General features: G+C 38.1%; 3 protein-coding genes across 8 annotated transcripts; all 3 read right to left on the reverse strand.

The window, feature by feature from the left end:
* Window positions 1-910: 910 nt before the first annotated feature.
* On the reverse strand, window positions 911-3387 carry LOC112563251. Its single transcript, XM_025237082.1, has 6 exons — window positions 3265-3387; window positions 2931-3006; window positions 2224-2311; window positions 1830-2063; window positions 1214-1266; window positions 911-1049 (listed from the first exon to the last, which is right to left on the reverse strand). Exons 1-6 carry the CDS (start codon window positions 3297-3299, stop codon window positions 1029-1031), a joined length of 507 nt encoding a protein of 168 aa, XP_025092867.1. The 5' UTR covers window positions 3300-3387; the 3' UTR covers window positions 911-1028.
* Window positions 3388-6686: 3299 nt separating this feature from the next.
* Window positions 6687-14301, reverse strand: LOC112563123 (sulfotransferase family cytosolic 1B member 1-like). 3 transcript variants are annotated; one of them, XR_003098965.1, is made up of 7 exons: window positions 13908-14300; window positions 13523-13782; window positions 12327-12653; window positions 11642-11745; window positions 8241-8436; window positions 7581-7802; window positions 6687-7548 (listed from the first exon to the last, which is right to left on the reverse strand). XR_003098965.1 is itself a non-coding variant. In XM_025236874.1 (6 exons), the coding sequence occupies exons 2-6, from the start codon at window positions 13761-13763 to the stop codon at window positions 7693-7695; spliced, it is 978 nt and encodes a 325-aa protein (XP_025092659.1). In that variant the 5' UTR covers window positions 13764-13785; window positions 13904-14301; the 3' UTR covers window positions 6687-7692. The 3 variants fall into 3 exon arrangements, 2 of the variants coding, with proteins under 2 accessions (XP_025092659.1, XP_025092658.1); XM_025236874.1 differs by having other exon boundaries at window positions 6687-7802; window positions 13523-13785; window positions 13904-14301; XM_025236873.1 differs by having other exon boundaries at window positions 6687-7802; window positions 13523-13785.
* A 746-nt stretch (window positions 14302-15047) lies between these two features.
* LOC112561755 (sulfotransferase family cytosolic 1B member 1-like) lies at window positions 15048-18223 on the reverse strand. 4 transcript variants are annotated; one of them, XM_025234436.1, is made up of 6 exons: window positions 17961-18223; window positions 17153-17421; window positions 16533-16859; window positions 16010-16113; window positions 15527-15722; window positions 15048-15293 (listed from the first exon to the last, which is right to left on the reverse strand). In XM_025234436.1, the coding sequence occupies exons 2-6, from the start codon at window positions 17397-17399 to the stop codon at window positions 15184-15186; spliced, it is 984 nt and encodes a 327-aa protein (XP_025090221.1). In that variant the 5' UTR covers window positions 17400-17421; window positions 17961-18223; the 3' UTR covers window positions 15048-15183. The 4 variants fall into 4 exon arrangements, with proteins under 4 accessions (XP_025090221.1, XP_025090220.1, XP_025090219.1 ...); XM_025234435.1 differs by having other exon boundaries at window positions 17153-17418; window positions 17957-18223; XM_025234434.1 differs by having other exon boundaries at window positions 17957-18223.

The raw sequence follows: 18223 nt of genomic DNA on the forward strand, positions 1-18223 counted from the left end.
GCTGATGATTATGTTTCTAGTATGGTTCCTGGTATCTTTGTTTATAGCCTCGTTAACATCAACTGAGCTCGCATCCACACGTGGAAATAAGTTTAACTGATTCAACAATTATTATTATTATTATTCAGGGCTTCTGCTTACGCAAAAAATTGCGTACAGTACGCATTAAAAGTTCGGAGGACCCCTTCCATTTTCGTCAGTGGGGTCCCCCTCAAATATGGGCGAAGAACAGGGACCCCTTAAAAATCTGAAAAAGGGGTCCCTGGGACCCCAAAGAATTTAGCCTTAGCAGAAGCCCAGATGATGATGATGATGATATGATGATGATGATGATGATTATTATTATTATTATTATTATTATTATTATTATTATTATTATTTAATTAATTAATTAAATCATTTGTGTATCGCATCATAAAGATACAGATGTATAGGAAAAGTCTTGTGAAAAGAGATGTAAGCCTTAGCAAGTTCTTTTTTGGAAACAGTTTGTCTGTAATGCAGCCTGAGGGATTGATATAAAAGCTATTTATCAGTTCACGATGGCCATGTATTCTTCAACTGGAGATAAAGACGAAGTGTAGCGGTGCAACTTGCCAAGCTTATAATATATACCCGCAGCCGAGATACTCTGTGTTCACAACTAGATATTATTCTTAGGCTTTATTCCTCTTCAGTCATTTATTTTATACATGAAAGTGTGAATAATTTTTTTTTTTTTGCTTGCTTGCAAACTTCTATTCTCTCTGAGTAACCATAATCAGCAAGCTATAATGTGACAAACCAATATACAGGTGAAAGAAATGGGCGCACAACCACATATTAACACGCAAGTTCATACATCTGTACAAATATATCACCCAAGGGTTAGGGAAGAGTAGGGCGACAGAAAAGACAAAATACTATGACGAAAAGTTCTCCAGATGTTTAATGCCCAAGGCTCACAACACTTAGTGTTTCCTTTTACAGAGACTTTACTACCGATGGCAACAAACTGTTCATATACTGCTTTGGGTCTCCCTTTGTATTCAACAGGCGGGGCCGTACACCTGAAAAAGTAAATAAGATCGATGTATAATGCACAAATCATGATTGTTACTAATTTGCGAATAAGGGGTAATTAATTTATTTCAGTTGACTGCAATTTACTATATTTGTGTGCATCTACAATTTCTTATTTAAGAGCAATTAACAGACAGCAGTAGACACTTACCCACAGAAGGTAGGCACGGAACTCAGAAGCAGACACTCTGCCGTCCCCGTTATCTGGATAAGAGAGGACAATTGTCAGACAGATCATTGATTGTAACCTTTACAGACATTATAACTAAAGCAGCATGAGATACACTATTTCTATTCCAACACTTAAATGTACAAATATTACAAATAAAGTTAACACGAGAAATTAATACACATGCAGTCACTTCTTTACAGACATGAACATTAAAACGCGCGTTACATCCAAACACTTGGTTTACAAAAATACAAATAAACGAGAGAGATTCCCATACAATCACTTGACATTTTAGACATTTTAGATAAACCTAATCTAAACGAAAAATTTAGGCTTTACATATATTACAAATCAAGGTGCTACGAAACAGTTTCTTCACAAGTAAACACCCGTTAACACATCTTTGACATGCTTGAGTGTGCAGACCTTACAAATTAAGTGAGGACTAAAAATTCATGCACATCGAAATTATACAGTAAATGAGTTAAAATGGAAGTTAACAGCAATGACAACTGTTTTATAATCCAGATAACCAAATGCACCAGGAGAAGGAAACACAAAAGTAAAGCAGATTCCAATTAAAGTTTATCAGTACCTTCGCGATTCAACACCTGGTTGTAGATGGCCTCGATCTCGTACACAGTCAGCTTGCCGTCCTTGTTGGTGTCGTAGGCGTTGAAGGTGGCGCGAGCGAAATCCGGACTGTCTCCAAAACGCGCGTGCCACTTGTTGACGAAGTCGTCTCTGTTGATGGACACGCCAGCGATGGCGGCCAGGGTGATCAGGGCGTCCTTGGTCATGCCCAAGATGGTGGCCTCGGAAAATGGCACTGGTGAAGACAATTAAAACTAAGTTTTAAAATATTGAGCATAAAATTTATCTTTATTTAGTCGAAAATAAAATTATTGCAGAGTCTTTATCTGGGATCAAACGTTTCCCTTATAAGCACTATAAAAGATGTTATTGTAGTACACCATGCAATGACTTACGGCTGTACTGAAGGATGTCGGCAAAGCCCACCACGAACTCTGGCACAGTGATGAAGTTGTCCTCATTACGATCGATAATGTCTGCAACCTAGTATTGGATGTCATACTGAGTGTAAGACTTAATCTTCTTGCACACAGCATTTTTTATGAAAATGTGACAAACTAGTCAAAAACTTACTGTTGTTTATCTTTCAAAAGTGTATGTGGTGTTAGGTTTTTTTTGCTTGTTTGCTTATTTGTTTGTTTGTTTGTTTGTTTGTTTGTTTGTTTGTTTGTTTGTTTGTTTGTCCCTCATATGTTGCCCATGTCTCGTTTTTGTTCAAGCGCTACGAACATGCTCCTTAGGAGTGTGAGTTTGAACTATACAAATTTTGCGTTCATTATTACTAATATATCGCTTCCATAATAAATAAAAATGGTCTATGTTAAGAGGAAAAATTATAACTTTCAGTATTAACAGCAGCAACAATATCCATCGTTAATCATCAGATCATCAATCATTACATCACAATCATCATATCATATGAAGAAGAAATAAAATTCTAATTTCTTCAGTCTCATGTTTAAAATAATTACTTTAAAGTCATTCAGTAATCTGAATTTTAAAGCCGAAAAGAAAGATAAAAAAGTAAAATCATATATATATGTTTAAGCTCGCACACATATACAAGGTAAGAAGAGTGTCAATACAAAGCAGCTGCACTTACAAGAGCAATGACTTCCACTTCTCTCAGCTGCTGAACGTTGGAGTGGCACTGGGTGTGCAGCTGCGCAGATGCAGCTCTTGTGGAAAAAAAGGAAAAAAAATAACTTCTTTGAAAATGGTCAGCAATATGTAAAAATAATAAAATTCATCACTTGTAGTTTATTTTGTTTACTCTATCAAGACTAGAAATCTGGCATACACACTCTCAAATGCTTTTTTTCTATCCAGCAGTTGTAGTTTTCAATTGTTCAGTCTCAACAGAAAATATCTTTAAGCCGCTTCTATGTTCCAGAGCCAATGTATTTCCAAGATTTTGTTAAAATCCGTCAGCTTACCCCAGAAAGCAGGCCAAAATAAGGAAGGCGTTCATCTTGGGTAGGAAGGGTGTTACTATCGTGTCACAAATGCCCTGTGTGGAGGGCTGTCGAGGGTCTTAATTTATAGGCCTTTGATAAGAACTTCGTTTGGGAAATATTTTCGATATCGATGACGTCACAAAGTAGGGTCAAATGTTAGTTTTTTATTGTGCGACCTTGCAGCAGACTGTGTCCCTGGTCGATGTTCAATTTTATTCAGATCAAGGCAAGGCTGATCAACATATTCGGACTATTTATAATTGGTTTTATGCTTACTTTCGTCCATTGTAATGTCCAAGACCATAGTGACATCTACAACAACGAGGTAAAGTTAAGTTTATTTGGAAAGTATTTCTTTGATTATTTGTGTGTTTCATTTGAACCTAGTAGAATTGTAACACTTCCATCTCAATGATCTTCCTAGTATACACTTAATAACTTTTGGTAGAAAAGTATTATTGTAACGAATATTGATATACTGAGGATATTTTATTTTTTAACTTAATTTGTTTTCAAATTTTGATGGATTCAAGAAGCATTATTGACGACTCATCTCTGACCTGTGACGGAGGGATGTCTTTAACATTATTTTACTTGATTTAATACATTAATATATATGACTTATAGAAAGATAGGATGGGAGAGATTGTGTGCACAAAGAAGCATGTTACATCTGTTTTAATAATTTAACCATGTAACTGCTAAAAACGCGTTTATCAATTAAATATTGTAAGAAATTTGATTGCTTTTTACATTTTTTATTTAAGGTAATTATATTTTGAATAAAAATCAAGAATTGGTCACGAGTGCTGCTTTAGTGCAATACCATTATCATCGGTTATTATTTTTTTCATTAACATTTTTATGTAGATAAGTCTCAGCATGTCAGATAAAGTCAGGTGAATTGTACCTGACCTTGGGTGTTCTAATGCATTGTGTCCGGATCCTTTTAATTTCGACTGAAAGGGCCGTAGGAGGGTGTGTCCCAGGAGCACACCATAGATAAGGGGACTGAGCTTCTCAGGGGAGAGTGGGATTTCCAGCTGCTACTTTCTCTGCCGAGTGATTCTCTTTATCTTCTCTAGTTTTATTTTCGCATTTGAACGAGTTTTTAAACTTTCATGTCAATGTCTCCACATCCCAGACATTAATGGTTGGGATACTTCACTACGTCTGTAATTCAGAACACTAAACATATTCAAATGTATGCTAATACAAGGTAAACATTGAAACCAAAGCTCAAGTCAGCAATGTCGTAAACATTTCCTGTCCATGAACTTGCTCAATCTGAAAGATGGGGAAGGGTCAACTCATAATTTAGGCGATTGGTTTGGATTTGTTGGTGCTGATTGTTATACTTTAGTCTCATAGTTTATCTCGCTGCCCTAAGCTTCAGAATTTTGCGAGACTTCCGATGGGCTTCTTTTCGTGATTCTCAAACTGGGTCCTAGTCCAGAATCATTTGATAACCTCCTTCTCAAAGTATAGATAGCTATCACGAGTTTATTTTTAAGCTAAGACAGATTACAAACGCTGAGATGATGATCTTGGTCAAACTAGAGACAGATCAGCTACTAAAGGTTTAAATGGTAATGTATGGCAAACTAAACAAAATTAATGATATAGTCCAACAACTAAAAAAAGTATTTATTCATTCACACAATCATTCTTAAACTAATAGATATGGACTTGTCTGAACCCGAACACATATTTTTTAAATCTCTGGTAGTTGAGGAGGTGACTAGCAGAAGGCAAAAGATTGTTCATACTTGAGTGTCTATTGGGTTAAATATTATTTATTCAAATCATTTAGAAGCTGCGGTAAGTTTCAAACACTTTTCATAAGTTTCAAGCCGGTAAGTTTCATAGTTACACTTTGCTTTAATGCTAGACGACATTCACTGTAATCAATATTGCTGGTTTTAACAAAAAGAAACAAAAAGACTTTAAGAGTTTAAAGTTTAAAATATTTAGTAGATTTGATTTCAATGGCTCTAATATCTATTCTGGGATAATATTTTATATTTGTTTTTGACCAAGTCGTTTTTATTGAGGTCATTCCGATTACACCGATTGTCATGATGTCTATAAATATTATCTTCCACTTCGTGACTTGTCAGCCAGAAAATTTGATTCGTGATATCCTATAACCTTAAGATAGTTCAGGTTTTGCACACACACTCACACACACACAAGCTCCTGTATTGACACATAAAACAAACTCACATAAGTACACTAAGCGTTCACAGAAATTCAGACACAGACATGCAGAGACAAAGCGAGCAAAACACTTGTCTTTACATACCACAAAGAACTTGGTCTACTTCTTCTCTGAAGACCGGATTAGGTTTACCCTCAACCTTCGAGCACTTATGAAAGAGATCATATGTCTGACATACATCTTCTAAGGATACAGTATCAGAAGTCCCCATGTTAGATGTTTGCAGGTTACTGAAGTAACATGGGATTCAAGAAAAGATTTTGCAATTTTCCTAAAGAAGTTTTTACTTACTAATATGTTAAAAAAATATTATTTATCTGCTCACTGCATTAAATAATTTTGTTCATCTTTTGCCAGATCAACCTTCTATAAGAAAATACAAGAAGCCAAAATACATTATATAATTAAAAGAAGGGCAGAAATGGGCCTTTGTGCAGTGGTAAGTATGTGAACTATATATGTGATTATGTGATTATAGGCAGTCAGCTCTACGGGACTTAAAATACGAAACTTCTCGCTGTATGTAATGTGAACAGCAATGATAAGCAAAGAAGTACAGTCTGTCAGGGAAACGAAATTATGTTACCTCTTATATCAGGGCACAAAACTCTTTTAAAGAAAACCCTTGAATGAAGGAACTAAGACAGGTAAAGTCTCTTGGAGGCAGGATTACGAACTCCAACCTCTTTGTCGACTTGGAAAAGTGAGCTGCTCTACACGGGTATTGAACCTGCGCACCTCTCATGTCGGACTCCAGCGCTTTAACCTCTCGGGTATCCTCCCGAACATCTTTGTCGAGACTCGTATTATCTCACGCAAATAACTTTACTTCGGATATAATCGACGTTACCATAATATTGCAACACAATGATTTCCACACGGGGAAATGAGCATTAACGATACACGCTACCATGGGAAAGAACTCTATTACAATCTCCAACACAGAATATGTTGTCTCCCTTTAACTAATAAAACGCATCTGGCGTGTCTTGAGATAGACAAAAGGGAGAGAGAGTGTAGGGGAGAGACACAGAGAGAAAGAGATAGAGCCCTTTGAAATGAAGTTCAAGGGAAAAAATAGTCTAATTAATTGCGGAAAATGTAGCTATGTTAAATAAATATTTGGCAAGGAGAAAAAAGAGAGTAATACAAAATAAAAACAAAAATCTTTACGTTTACCACAGAAATAAACACTTGAATGTTTGAGGCATTTATTCTGAACTTCTCAATTTACAGATTTCCAGGTGACAGTGGCTTGACAAACACATATGTAGGATCTTAGACATATTAGCGAAACCTTACACAATGTGCCACACACAACTTGACATCCGCCACGAGGTCCTCAAGCAATTCTCCTTGCATCGTATTCAAAATTATTCACGCCTTCAGCGACCCATCCATTACCCGGAGTAAAATTATCTTCTTCTGCTTCTTCTTCTTCTTCTTCTTTTCATCATTCTTCTTCTTTTTCTTCTTCTTCTTCATTGGTCGCAGATAAGGACTGGGTTAATGTTAATTAGGTATAAATAACTCTGATTGGTCAAAAACACATAAAGGGTGTTTTGGACATAATTTACCACGACTACGACCACCAACACCAACACCACCACTGCTCCATGGCAGTTTCTAACGCCCGCCAAATGTATTCGCTTGGCTCAGGCTACGTTCACTTCCCGACTGAACGTGAACGATATTTAAGTTCATTGATTCATTGTATAAATTTTAACCTACACTATATTTGTCTTTTTGTTTACCTAATGGACGCTCAAGGGATCTCTTAACCCGACATGTTATCACAACTTAAAAGTTCCAAGTATCAAATTTCATTTGTTGATTCCTGCTTGGGCAACCTAAACATTTGTCATCTAGCTACATATCTCTCTATATATGCTCAGTTATAGTATTTACTATTGTCCAGCTCCAGTTTGTGAAAATAAAGCATTTGTCATTAACAAAGCCATTAAGTCAAAAAGACTTTGATATATGTATGATTGATATGAAGTATTAATTTAATTTAGCAATCAGATGCATCAAATGTTTATTTTCTGACTACACACAGTAAATTATAGTTTATTTTCTGACTACACACAGTAAATTATAGCACTTAACATTCATAAAAAAAATTTACAAGAGCATCAAAGCTTAAAATTACATAGGCAATTAGTATAAATATGCCCTGCCATAATTCAGGAGTACTGAAGATCATAGGGAAGTCCTTCCATCCGCTCCTTAATGATGGCGTCTGTCTTTTCACTCATGGCGACAGTAAAATAGTTCTTCCAGTCCCCTATCTCTCCTGAAACAATACAATGCATTTGACACCTTGGATCACACCTGCCTGTACCTTGTCACAGATTAGATATGTCATATAGCAAACGAGGCACAGATGAGTGGTTCGCTTCTCAAGACAGCAAATGCTTGACAGTAGGTAAGATTTTCACAGATAGGCGCTGAACGACACAGACGCCACCCCTGAACATTTTTTGTCTATTTATTCAAAAGCTCAGTCTTTAAATGTTGATATCCTTTCTTCAATTAACAATGAGAGAGAGAAAATACATATTTAATAAGCATGGTCATATATATATACACACACACTTGAGTATACACACAGGCCGTATGGCGGCTCGCTCACGTGTCCAGTACTTATTTATTTAGTCCTGCAAGCTACAAGAAAGACACCTTGATCAACCTTACATTTACTGCTTTTACATAGAATACAACTGTGACTGACCTTTCCGATAAAACCTCGAGTAATTCATCTTCTTCTCTCCATCGTCATCTTTATCTGGAGGACGCACAGGCACTTTGAGTTCTGCCCCCTTCTTCAAGTTGTTAAAACTGCAGGCGTCGGCGATCTCTTCACACAGAGAGTCGCTGACATTCAGCTCCAAGAAAATCGCCAGCTTCTTCACATTTTCAATGGGTTTCTGTAGATAAAAACAAGAGCCTGTAAACGCCAAGAATAACTGTTATTACACTTGATATGTAAGCGGTAGACAGGGGTATATACTCTGTTAATAAGCGTACATTCGAGGTCAGTTGACTTAAGTCATTTTTTATTGTAGGGTTGAGTTGACAAAGTGTGCCTGTCCTATAAATTAATAGTTCATGTTTTATTTTATCATTGTGCTTCTGTTGATTGGTAATAGTGTCAGGAAAATTTTTAATAAAGGTTATTTTTTATTATATACTTTTCCAAAGACGTCCTGCACTTTTTAATGATACCTCCATTGTTTTATGTAGGTTGACTGTTTTTTTAACTGGCATTTAGTCAGTTACTATATTACGGCAAAGCTGTAGATACTGTAGTAGATTTTACTAGAAAGAACGATAAACACACTTTTTGCTAACAGCACTAACTTAGCATGCATCATGATTGTACCAATTAAAGTGATACAAAGACAGTTTGTTGCATAAAACTGGAGGCAACACGACGATTGGTTATGTCATCATAATCCACAAAGGGACAAACAGAGAGCTTAGATGTAGAGAGGGTTCACTCGTGACCGCGGGAAAACTCGTCGGTTAGAGTTATCTTTCGTAATTGGATGCTATGAAACAACATGACACAAGACGATCGTCTGAGGCAAGGTGGGCAATTTTGTTCTGCAATTAACTGTCAGAACGCCAGATTTAAATCAACCTCAAAAGAAAAACGTTTCCACAGTTTCCCAAAGGACGAAGAGAGGAAAGCTAAAAATTTATTCTCAAATTACGATCCATTAGTGTACTGTAGTTGAGAGCAGTCTACTACAACGCGTTTGCTTGATTTCTGTGGTTATTAAAACGACTTTACTGATTATACTGTGAAACTGTGTGATGAATTCTCACTTATCTGATTACAAACCTATTTAAATTTGTTATAGTATTTTCATTTAAGGCATTCGCCACTGGGGTGAGGTGTTATAAAAAGATTTGTTATTAATATATTGAAAAAATCATTACAACAGGTGCAAAATATGGATGAACTTTACGAGAAGGAAAGATTTTGACCATCTTACACCATCTGATATGTATGGAAAAGGATACTGTCTTTGCTCGGATCATTTCGAGGAAAGTCAGTACAACTGTCAAACCCCCAAAAAAGTCTTGTCTGGAATGCAGTACCCGCAATTTTCGCCACTCCAAATCCACCATTCAAGGTTGATAACTTATGATTATTAGATAATGATATATTCCAATATATATTACTAAGCCACATTTTACCATCATGGCCTTCTTTCTGTCATATTTTATTTTTTTAATTAACATTTATCATGAGAGATCACTCTAACTGGCACATAAGGCTAATGATGATCATAGCTTGCATCTGGGCATAAAGAGTTTCTCTGTGACACTTTGCAATGGTTGGACACTGTTGAAACACCCTCATCCAATGCACTACCTTGTCTGACAGGGTGGAAGATGACTGTGCAGGCTCTGCTTGAGCTTTTTGATGAGCTTCAGACAAATCATGGTATTTCATTACTTCTTACAGAAAAACTGAATCACGACTGCTTAGAAGACTTTTTTTTCTTGCTTTCAGGGAAAAGGGGAGCATCTACATAATCCCACTGCAGAACAGTTTAGATTATTCTTCCGTCAGATCATGATTGAGAACCTGTTTCATCACAGTAGTGGAACTAATTGCCAGAAGGACAATGACAGCTCTTTATTGACTCTGACATCTGTGACCACTGACAAACAACAGGACATAATGATATGTAATGAAGATATTGACGAGAATGACTATGACCATGACATCGATTGTTTAAATGACAAAGACATTAGTGATAAAGTAAATATCACTTTCAATAATTTTGATGATAACTGACTATTAACTGACCCTCTGACTATTTTCTCCATACAACCACCACCAAAAAAACAAAAATTCTGAGTGAGACAGTCAAGATATTAGAGTGTACATGTAAAATATTGACCAGTTACTTCCTGGGAAAAAAGTTAAATCTCAGTTGATTCGACTTTTATGGGAAGAGCTAAAAAGCATTGACCTCTGTTGTCCACTTGGTGCATGTGATCTGAAAGGAAGTGTGATTAATCTATTTATCAATGTTCGCCTTCATTTTTCTTTGAAAGATAGCTCTGTGTCCTTTCTTGAAAAAGGAGCAAAAAGAAATCAAAAAATGTTGAAGTTACATCATTTGTAGCTTTTAAGCTAAAGTAATTTAAAATTATTATAGAAAAGTGTGAAAGAAAATGTTATAAATCTTCATTTAAAGTACATGTGAGAATGATCCCTTTTGAGTATCTGCTTGCTGTATATTTCATAGTAAGCATAGCTGTTATCTTTAAATTGTCCACCAATGTTCTTACAACAAGGGATATGAATGTATATAAATATATACATTATTATTAATAGTAGTATTATGATTTGTTATTAATTATGATTATTATGATTTGTGTGAGAATTTATTGCCCATGCTTGTATGTAAACAGAAATCTATATGTCTCAGTAGATGTGAGCAAGTCTTCTGAATGTGGCTTGTTTATATTCATGTGTAATTCTGTTTTTAATTGCTTTTCTCATATTAATAAATTCTCATAAATTAGATTTTTATGGATTTTAAATAAATGCAAATTTGTGCTCATGGATGTGCTGTTTGAATTTATAAAAGTTATCCTTTTTAAATATAGTCATCTGTCAAACATGTATTAAAACTCTCCCAAACAACCCTCATCTAAGCAATTCCCATCAATAAAAGACACAAAAATCTGTTCTTAGATAAAGGTCATTTGATATCGCAAACACCTAGACATTTACTCCAAAGATAAACACTGCTAGCGCCGACTTTGTTTAGTAGTGGTTGATAGTAGCAACTGCGGCGTAGCATCTTTTTTCGAAGGGACGCAACTCCGTCACTACTTTTCTTAACAAGTAAGGATAAAGAAGGAGTGCACCCTCTCTACATCTAAGCTCTCTGGGACAAACTCAGCGTCGACACTGAAATCATCTTCCAATGAGTTTCTAAGGTAGAAGTCATTCTAACCCTTAATAAATGACATGAGTTTCTTTCATCAGCTAAAGATTATTTGGAAAGCTATATGCTGATCGCAAGTTCTCAGGAAAGTGCTGTATGTCAAAAAAATTATTTATTATAGGAAATGGAGGCACTGCAGCCGGTTAAAACTAACCTTTTTCATGTCTTCGAAAGATAGCGACAAGAAAGGCACATCTTCATTCTCTGATGTAAATGTCAAAGCCTGTTTCAGGTGCTTGAAATAGAGGCTTGGATGAGCTGGAAACAGAGTTTGTCATCACCAAGTTAATGACATCAGTCCTAGGCTCTGCTACCGACGGATGACAAACAGCTCTAAGGGACAGGTAGACAGTGGTGCTTAAACATAGCAGGCAGATTAGCAAATATTATTAAATTATATATATATATACACTAACACCCTGCTAAGACGTGTACACCAAGCCCCTTCTTTAAAAAAAAAGGCAATATGTCGACGTAGGGGAGATAATCACATAGCAAGGGCAATGAAGATGTTGACAGCTTGAGTAACTGCCATTGTACTGACCATGAGCTGGCCCAGGATGTAATCCCGGACTAAAATGTGTATTAAATAAATACACTTTATGCAGTAATAAGTACAACGAAATAGACGCATACACTCACCCACCAACGGAATAAGAATAGACACAGACTCATGTCAACACATATAACTTCAAACTCTTGCGAACTTAAAAGGAAAGAGAATGAAGAAGTAAAGGACGAAAGATGAGGTAAAAGAGAAGGTCTGCTATAATGACCCGCTTTTATCTCTGCTAAAACCTGCAAAATACATGATTCGGGAGAAAAGCACAATCACTAACAGTCGCCTTCGAAGAACAGGTCGAAGAAGTCATTGAACTCCATGTCATGCACCACGTGGTCCTCGTTGCTCTTGAGGTGGTAGTAGTAGGACACGCACGTGTCTTTGGGGTTGCGGTACACGTGCACCACCTTTGTCCTTCGCTCCTTCATCTCTTGCCATGGCAGCATGAAGACAGGCAGGTGTGAGTTGAGGAGTCGTGGGGACGGCACGGAGTCCAATTTGTCCAGCTCGATCGACTCGACCATGAAGTGCTCCTTGGGACGAACATCATACTCAGCCTTCCCCTGCTTCAACATGGAGATCACCTCCCAGAGCCAGTGAGTTCCTGAGGATGTCATTGAAACGTTTTATATGCCATGTAGGTGTCTATCATCAGGTTTAATGTATCTATATATTCATGTACGAATAAAGAAAAATTTACTGCTTTTGGCTTTGCGTTCAATGTGGAAATCGACTACATCTTAAAATATGAAATGATAACACTTTATACTAAGTTGTAAACAGTACTAAAGACATCTGGCTAAGTAAGGTACGACAAATCGAGAATGTCTCAGATTGTAAAGGCGGATAGATGATTTAGTAATCATTGGTATATACTTAAGTCTTATATCTTTAAGCTGACAACAATGAGAAAGGTGCAGTTCACGATCTTGTTTGCTATGGTGAAGAGGGCATTTAAAATCTGGGTCTGTTCTTTACCCAACCTGTAAGTTTTTAGGTCAGAGATTCCTAATCATCTGTAATCTAGCAAGGGCACATCTCATTGTCCGCTCATTAACACGGTGCAGGTAGGGTCTATCGTGAAGTTCCGTTTTAAACAATGAACAGTTAGTAACATACCCATGCCAGTTCTAATTGTGACAACATACAAGACAATTAAAAACATGGAGGACTTGGAGCATATCTTCTTGTGATTACTTATCTTCAAACCTATATATTCAATAAAATGGACAGTTAATTAACATTTTACGAAATACTTTTAAACCTTGTTTTTGTAAGTGTAATTGTACTGGTGCAGTTTGACCTGGTTATGCAAGGTGAATAGATGGCGATAGGTGATGATGGTTTCAAAATACATGTAAGTTATTGATATGTAAAGGTCTTTTGCACACTTCTGCCGCACTGATTTGATTTAAAACACTTTCTTTACTATAGGCTGACACAGACACATACTTCACATACCACCATACACACCTGCCTTAGGAAAGGCCAACACAAAGATGTCATCATCCCGAAGCGGTAGTTTGCGGAGAGCGGCAGCATGATCCTCCCAACTCTTTGGAGGACACTTTGCAGGAACTGGCCAACCCTCCAGAACATAGGAGAGAGGTCGAGGGTCTTGACCCCAGTAGATAAAGGATCCAGTCGGGGCTTCGTTCTGAGCATCAGCTGTGCTCTGGCCATCGGGAGCAGCCTCAGCCGACTGGAAAGACATGCCGGTATGTCTGCAGGTCCTGCTTCAGTGACAAAGAATAATTTCTCTCAGGTTTTAGTTCAACAATTATCTCGTGTTTATTCTCTCGACTCCTCTAAATGACAAATAATTTGATAATAACTAAAGTTTATGAAACATACCTACCGCGTTCAAAAACTGCTGTAAATTATGTCTTGAAACCGCACCCTTTTCAGTAGAGGCTAGCAGATGTTAACCCTTTTGGGGAAACCATTCATGCGATTCAATCTCCGAAGACGATCCTCAGTTTAGGAGAGCAGTGTTGATGGGCATTAAATGCATGAGTAGAAGATAAACCACATGAATAAAATGTTGCCGGATGTTTTCGCTTGTTGGAGTCTGCGAATCAAATGGCTGGTCAAGAAACCCTTGATCGCTCACGTGAGCAGGCGAGCCTGCATACACACTGTGTCGCAATCGTGTCACATCCAGGCACGTGATTCTTTTAATATTGTATCGCACGTGATCATACAGTACCGATAGCAAAAACACAAATCATGTAACTTTATTCTTTACCTCTCTGATGTCACCTGATAAAGACTGCCAGGCCGTCACGTCAATCACGTGACTCAAACCACATCTCTCACAACTTGCGGCTGACCTTTATCACCTTTGTCAACTCCATCACCAGTTTAGTGATGAATGTCAACTGCTGCTCTGTGCGCGCGCCATTGCGATGGGATGTCTTGTTTCTGTATTTTCGAGCGTTGATGAATGCAAGGTTTGTGGAGAGTTGTAGCACCATGCTAGCCAGGTAGCTGCACTGATTGTAGAAGATGTTCATCCGCTAAGCCGTCAATTCAATCAGCAAATAATCATCATCTTTTTCCTAACTTTCCCCAGTTTACTTTCCTGTCGCCTTGGTTATCTAGTTTCTGTCTGAGTGCAATAAACTATCTCAGCAAGCACATATCGGAGGGGATAGAAAACTGGTGTCTGAAACCAGAGGCGCACCGTTTCAAAACCCTTGTAGCACAGCAAACATTCTCTCAATCGACACAGCTGTCAGAGATGGGCACACGACTTCACAGAGAGTTGAGGCAATAAGAAGAAGGAAAAGGCAACCGTTCTCACAAAAACAAGTCCCAAAGGAAAGTGAGTTGTCTAACATTTTCCTCCCCAAAAGATCGGAAGAGGATAGCAGGCAACCTTGATCATTTATACAACATTAGTACAGTCATCGTAGTAACCCTCGTCGCTGTTATCCTCATCATAAAGACACAGATTCATACAATTTTCGGATCATTTATTAACATTCGCTATGTGTCCATATATTTTCATCCAATGCACTCCAATGTGTTCTGTCATGCGAGACACACGTTGTTAACCAACTGCATCAAACGCTCATATGAAATGAGTAAAGTTCGCGAGCGTTTGATGGAAACCTATACCAGGTCATAGTTCACGAATATTGAAGAACATATGGCAATCCTTCCATCCGTTCTTTAATGATGGCGTCCATTTTTTCGCTCATGGCCACCGTGAAGTAGTTCTTCCAGTCTCCTATCTCCCCTTCAAGAATACAAGGATTGGGATATGGTTAGAGAGCATTACAAATTGACACACGCACACCGTCTCGCTCTCTGTCTCTCTTTCTCTCTCGCTCTCTCTCTCTCTGTCTCTTTCAACGCGCTTCGTATTCATCCACACAATTTCCTTGTGCGCTGACCGGTAAAAAAAAATTATTTTAAAGTGCATTCATTGAGAAATATTTAGCATTTAATGCTGGCACAGCTGTGACTGACCTTTTCGATAAAACTTGGAGTAATTTTTCTTCTTATCTCCATCTTCATCTTTATCTGGAGGACGCACGGGCACTTTGAGTTCTGCCCCCTTCTTCAAGTTGTTGAAGCTGCAGGCGTCGGCGATCTCTTCACACAGAGAGTCGCTGACATTCAGCTCCAAGAAAACAGCCAGCTTCTTCACATTTTCAACAGGGTTCTATGAGATAACAACGAAAATATGTCAGCAATGAAATAAAGGGTTTCAGCAGCTTTAGACACGTGTAAAAATCCTGCTCTTGCCCAATGTCTTTCTTTGTGTGAACGAAATGACAAACGGATGTCGATGAACTTATATTACAATATTATTATTATACGTAGAAAAAGATATAAAAAAGATTTAAAACAAAACGAATATTGGCTCAGCAGACGTTAGGAATTTGTTTTAATTGTTGGATCATCAACATCAGTCGTGTATGGGGGTGGGAGACTTGTACATGCACTAACCTTTTTCATGTCTTCGAAAGACAATGACAGCATAGGCATATCTTTGTTCTCTACAGTGAATGTGAAAACTTGTTTAAGGTGCGTGAAGTAGTTGCCGTGGTTGCCTGGAAAGAGATAATATATAATCAATGAACAAACAACATCTGTCCTAGCCCTTTCTAGAAGTATCCGCGGCTTTAAGACCCAATGTGAAATATTTGACCAAGTTTGGAAACGCCTTTACATGGCGGTTATATCAAACACATGTGTTCTTTCATGCGAGACGCACGTTAATAAAAATGTAAAAGTGTCATCTCGGAGCCTCAAGGAACAACTGTAAAAAAAAAAATGCTACAATAGGCAGCAACTACAGGTTCATCTTGCTTACACTATAAGTGTAAACAAGTAAACAAAGAATGGAAAAGAGAGAGATTGAAAGGAGATATACACCAGTTACAAGAAATGTGTGGACTGAGCACTCGCTAATATGACTGTTGCGGGAAGTAAACTATACCCATCAGGGAAAAGCAATATTATCACTAACATTCTTCTTGGAAGAACAGATCGCAGAAGTCCTTGAACTCCATGCCATGCACCACGTTGTCCTCGTTGCCACCGAGGTGGTGGTAGTAGGACACGCACGAGTCCTTGGGGTTGCGGTACACGAACACTACCTTCGTCCTTCGCTCCTTCATCTGTTGCCATGGCAGCATAAAGAAAGGCAAATGTGAGTTAAGGACTCGGGGGGAAGGCATGGAGGTCAGTTTGTCCAGCTCGGTCATCTCGACCATCAAATGCTCCTTGGGGCGAACATCATACTCAGCCTTCCCCTGCATCAGCATAGAGATCACCTCCCACAGCCAGTGAGTTCCTGCAGTTGGAGTCGTCCCAACATTTTAATTCGTTGGACATCATTTCTTTGAACGGTGTATATATCATATATAATTCTTCTTAAAACACAGAAAAAAAGATATCTCCATATTTTATATTTTCATGCTTTATTACTTGTTTAATGACTTTAAATTATAGTTTTGTTCGAGTTGCTATACAGAGCTACTTGAGGTAAAGCCACTTTACAGACCAGCTTTAGAATAAGCCACTAAAGAGACCTACTTTTGGATATACCAATATAGAAACCTGCTGTTAAAAGGTCTCTATACAAACCTGCTTTAGGATAGGCTAACACAAAGATGTCATCATTTCGGAGAGGCAATCTACGAAGTGCGGTAATGTGAGCCTCCCAACTCTTTGAACCTCGACAGTGTGGGGGAAGAGCCCACCCCTCAAGAATGTATGTGAAAGGTCGAGGGTCTTGACCTAGAAAGCGTAAGGTGCCAGCCGGGATGTCCTCCTTAGCATCAGCCTTGGTCTGGTCGCCTGAATCCTCCTCCTCCTTCTGAATGGAAGACATGCTGGCACGTCTGCACGTGCTGCTGCACCAGACGAGTTTCATGTTAGTTCAACAGTTTCCGTGGGCGCAGAGACTTACAGATTTCATTCACATGCACTGTCTCTTTCTTCATCTCATTCACACTCACTTGAGTGTCTGTCTATCACTATCTCTCACTCACACACTCATTCTCTCTCTTTTTTTTTTTTTGTCTGAAATGCTCGTGTAAAGGAACATTGTAACATGCATCTACAGTCTCTGAAGAAAATAAGTTAAATCAAGATATTTATTTGAACTAGCCACTACATAATGACAGGTGAGATTCAAGGTGATGAAGACAGATACAAACAGACAGCAAGAATAAACTTTAGAAACAAAGAGAGTCGAGAGTCTTTGACCGGATAAGACAATATACACATCGCCGCATGTATCACACTCATTCAAAGCTTCCCTGTACTAAAATACTAAACTATCTCAACAGTCATTCACTTTAATATACTTTGATGGGTTCCTCGAAAAAATATGCTTAGTTTTAGAATTAAGGCGAATAAGGAAGCAAAGGTGAATGTAAGGCTTACAAACCACACGCAAGCGAGCGGATACCAGTTGTGGTGTAATGCAACCACTTCACTATGGCGGACGCAGACAGAAGCAGACGTCAACCAAAGCCAATGGTGGAATAATCTTTCCTACGATGATTTCTGAAAAAGCTGCAAAGTCGTGTCGCGCGGTGCTGGTGGTCGTTAGACAGTCTGTTAGGCGGCAAATGGAAATGTGTAACAAACTGCCCGCCGCCCTCGACTACAGGCCGAGCCGCTGAGCTGCTTTTCCGCCTGTGTCAAGAC

The sequence above is a fragment of the Pomacea canaliculata genome, linkage group LG4 (assembly GCF_003073045.1).
Source record: "Pomacea canaliculata isolate SZHN2017 linkage group LG4, ASM307304v1, whole genome shotgun sequence".
Taxonomy (NCBI): Eukaryota; Metazoa; Mollusca; class Gastropoda; order Architaenioglossa; family Ampullariidae; genus Pomacea; species Pomacea canaliculata.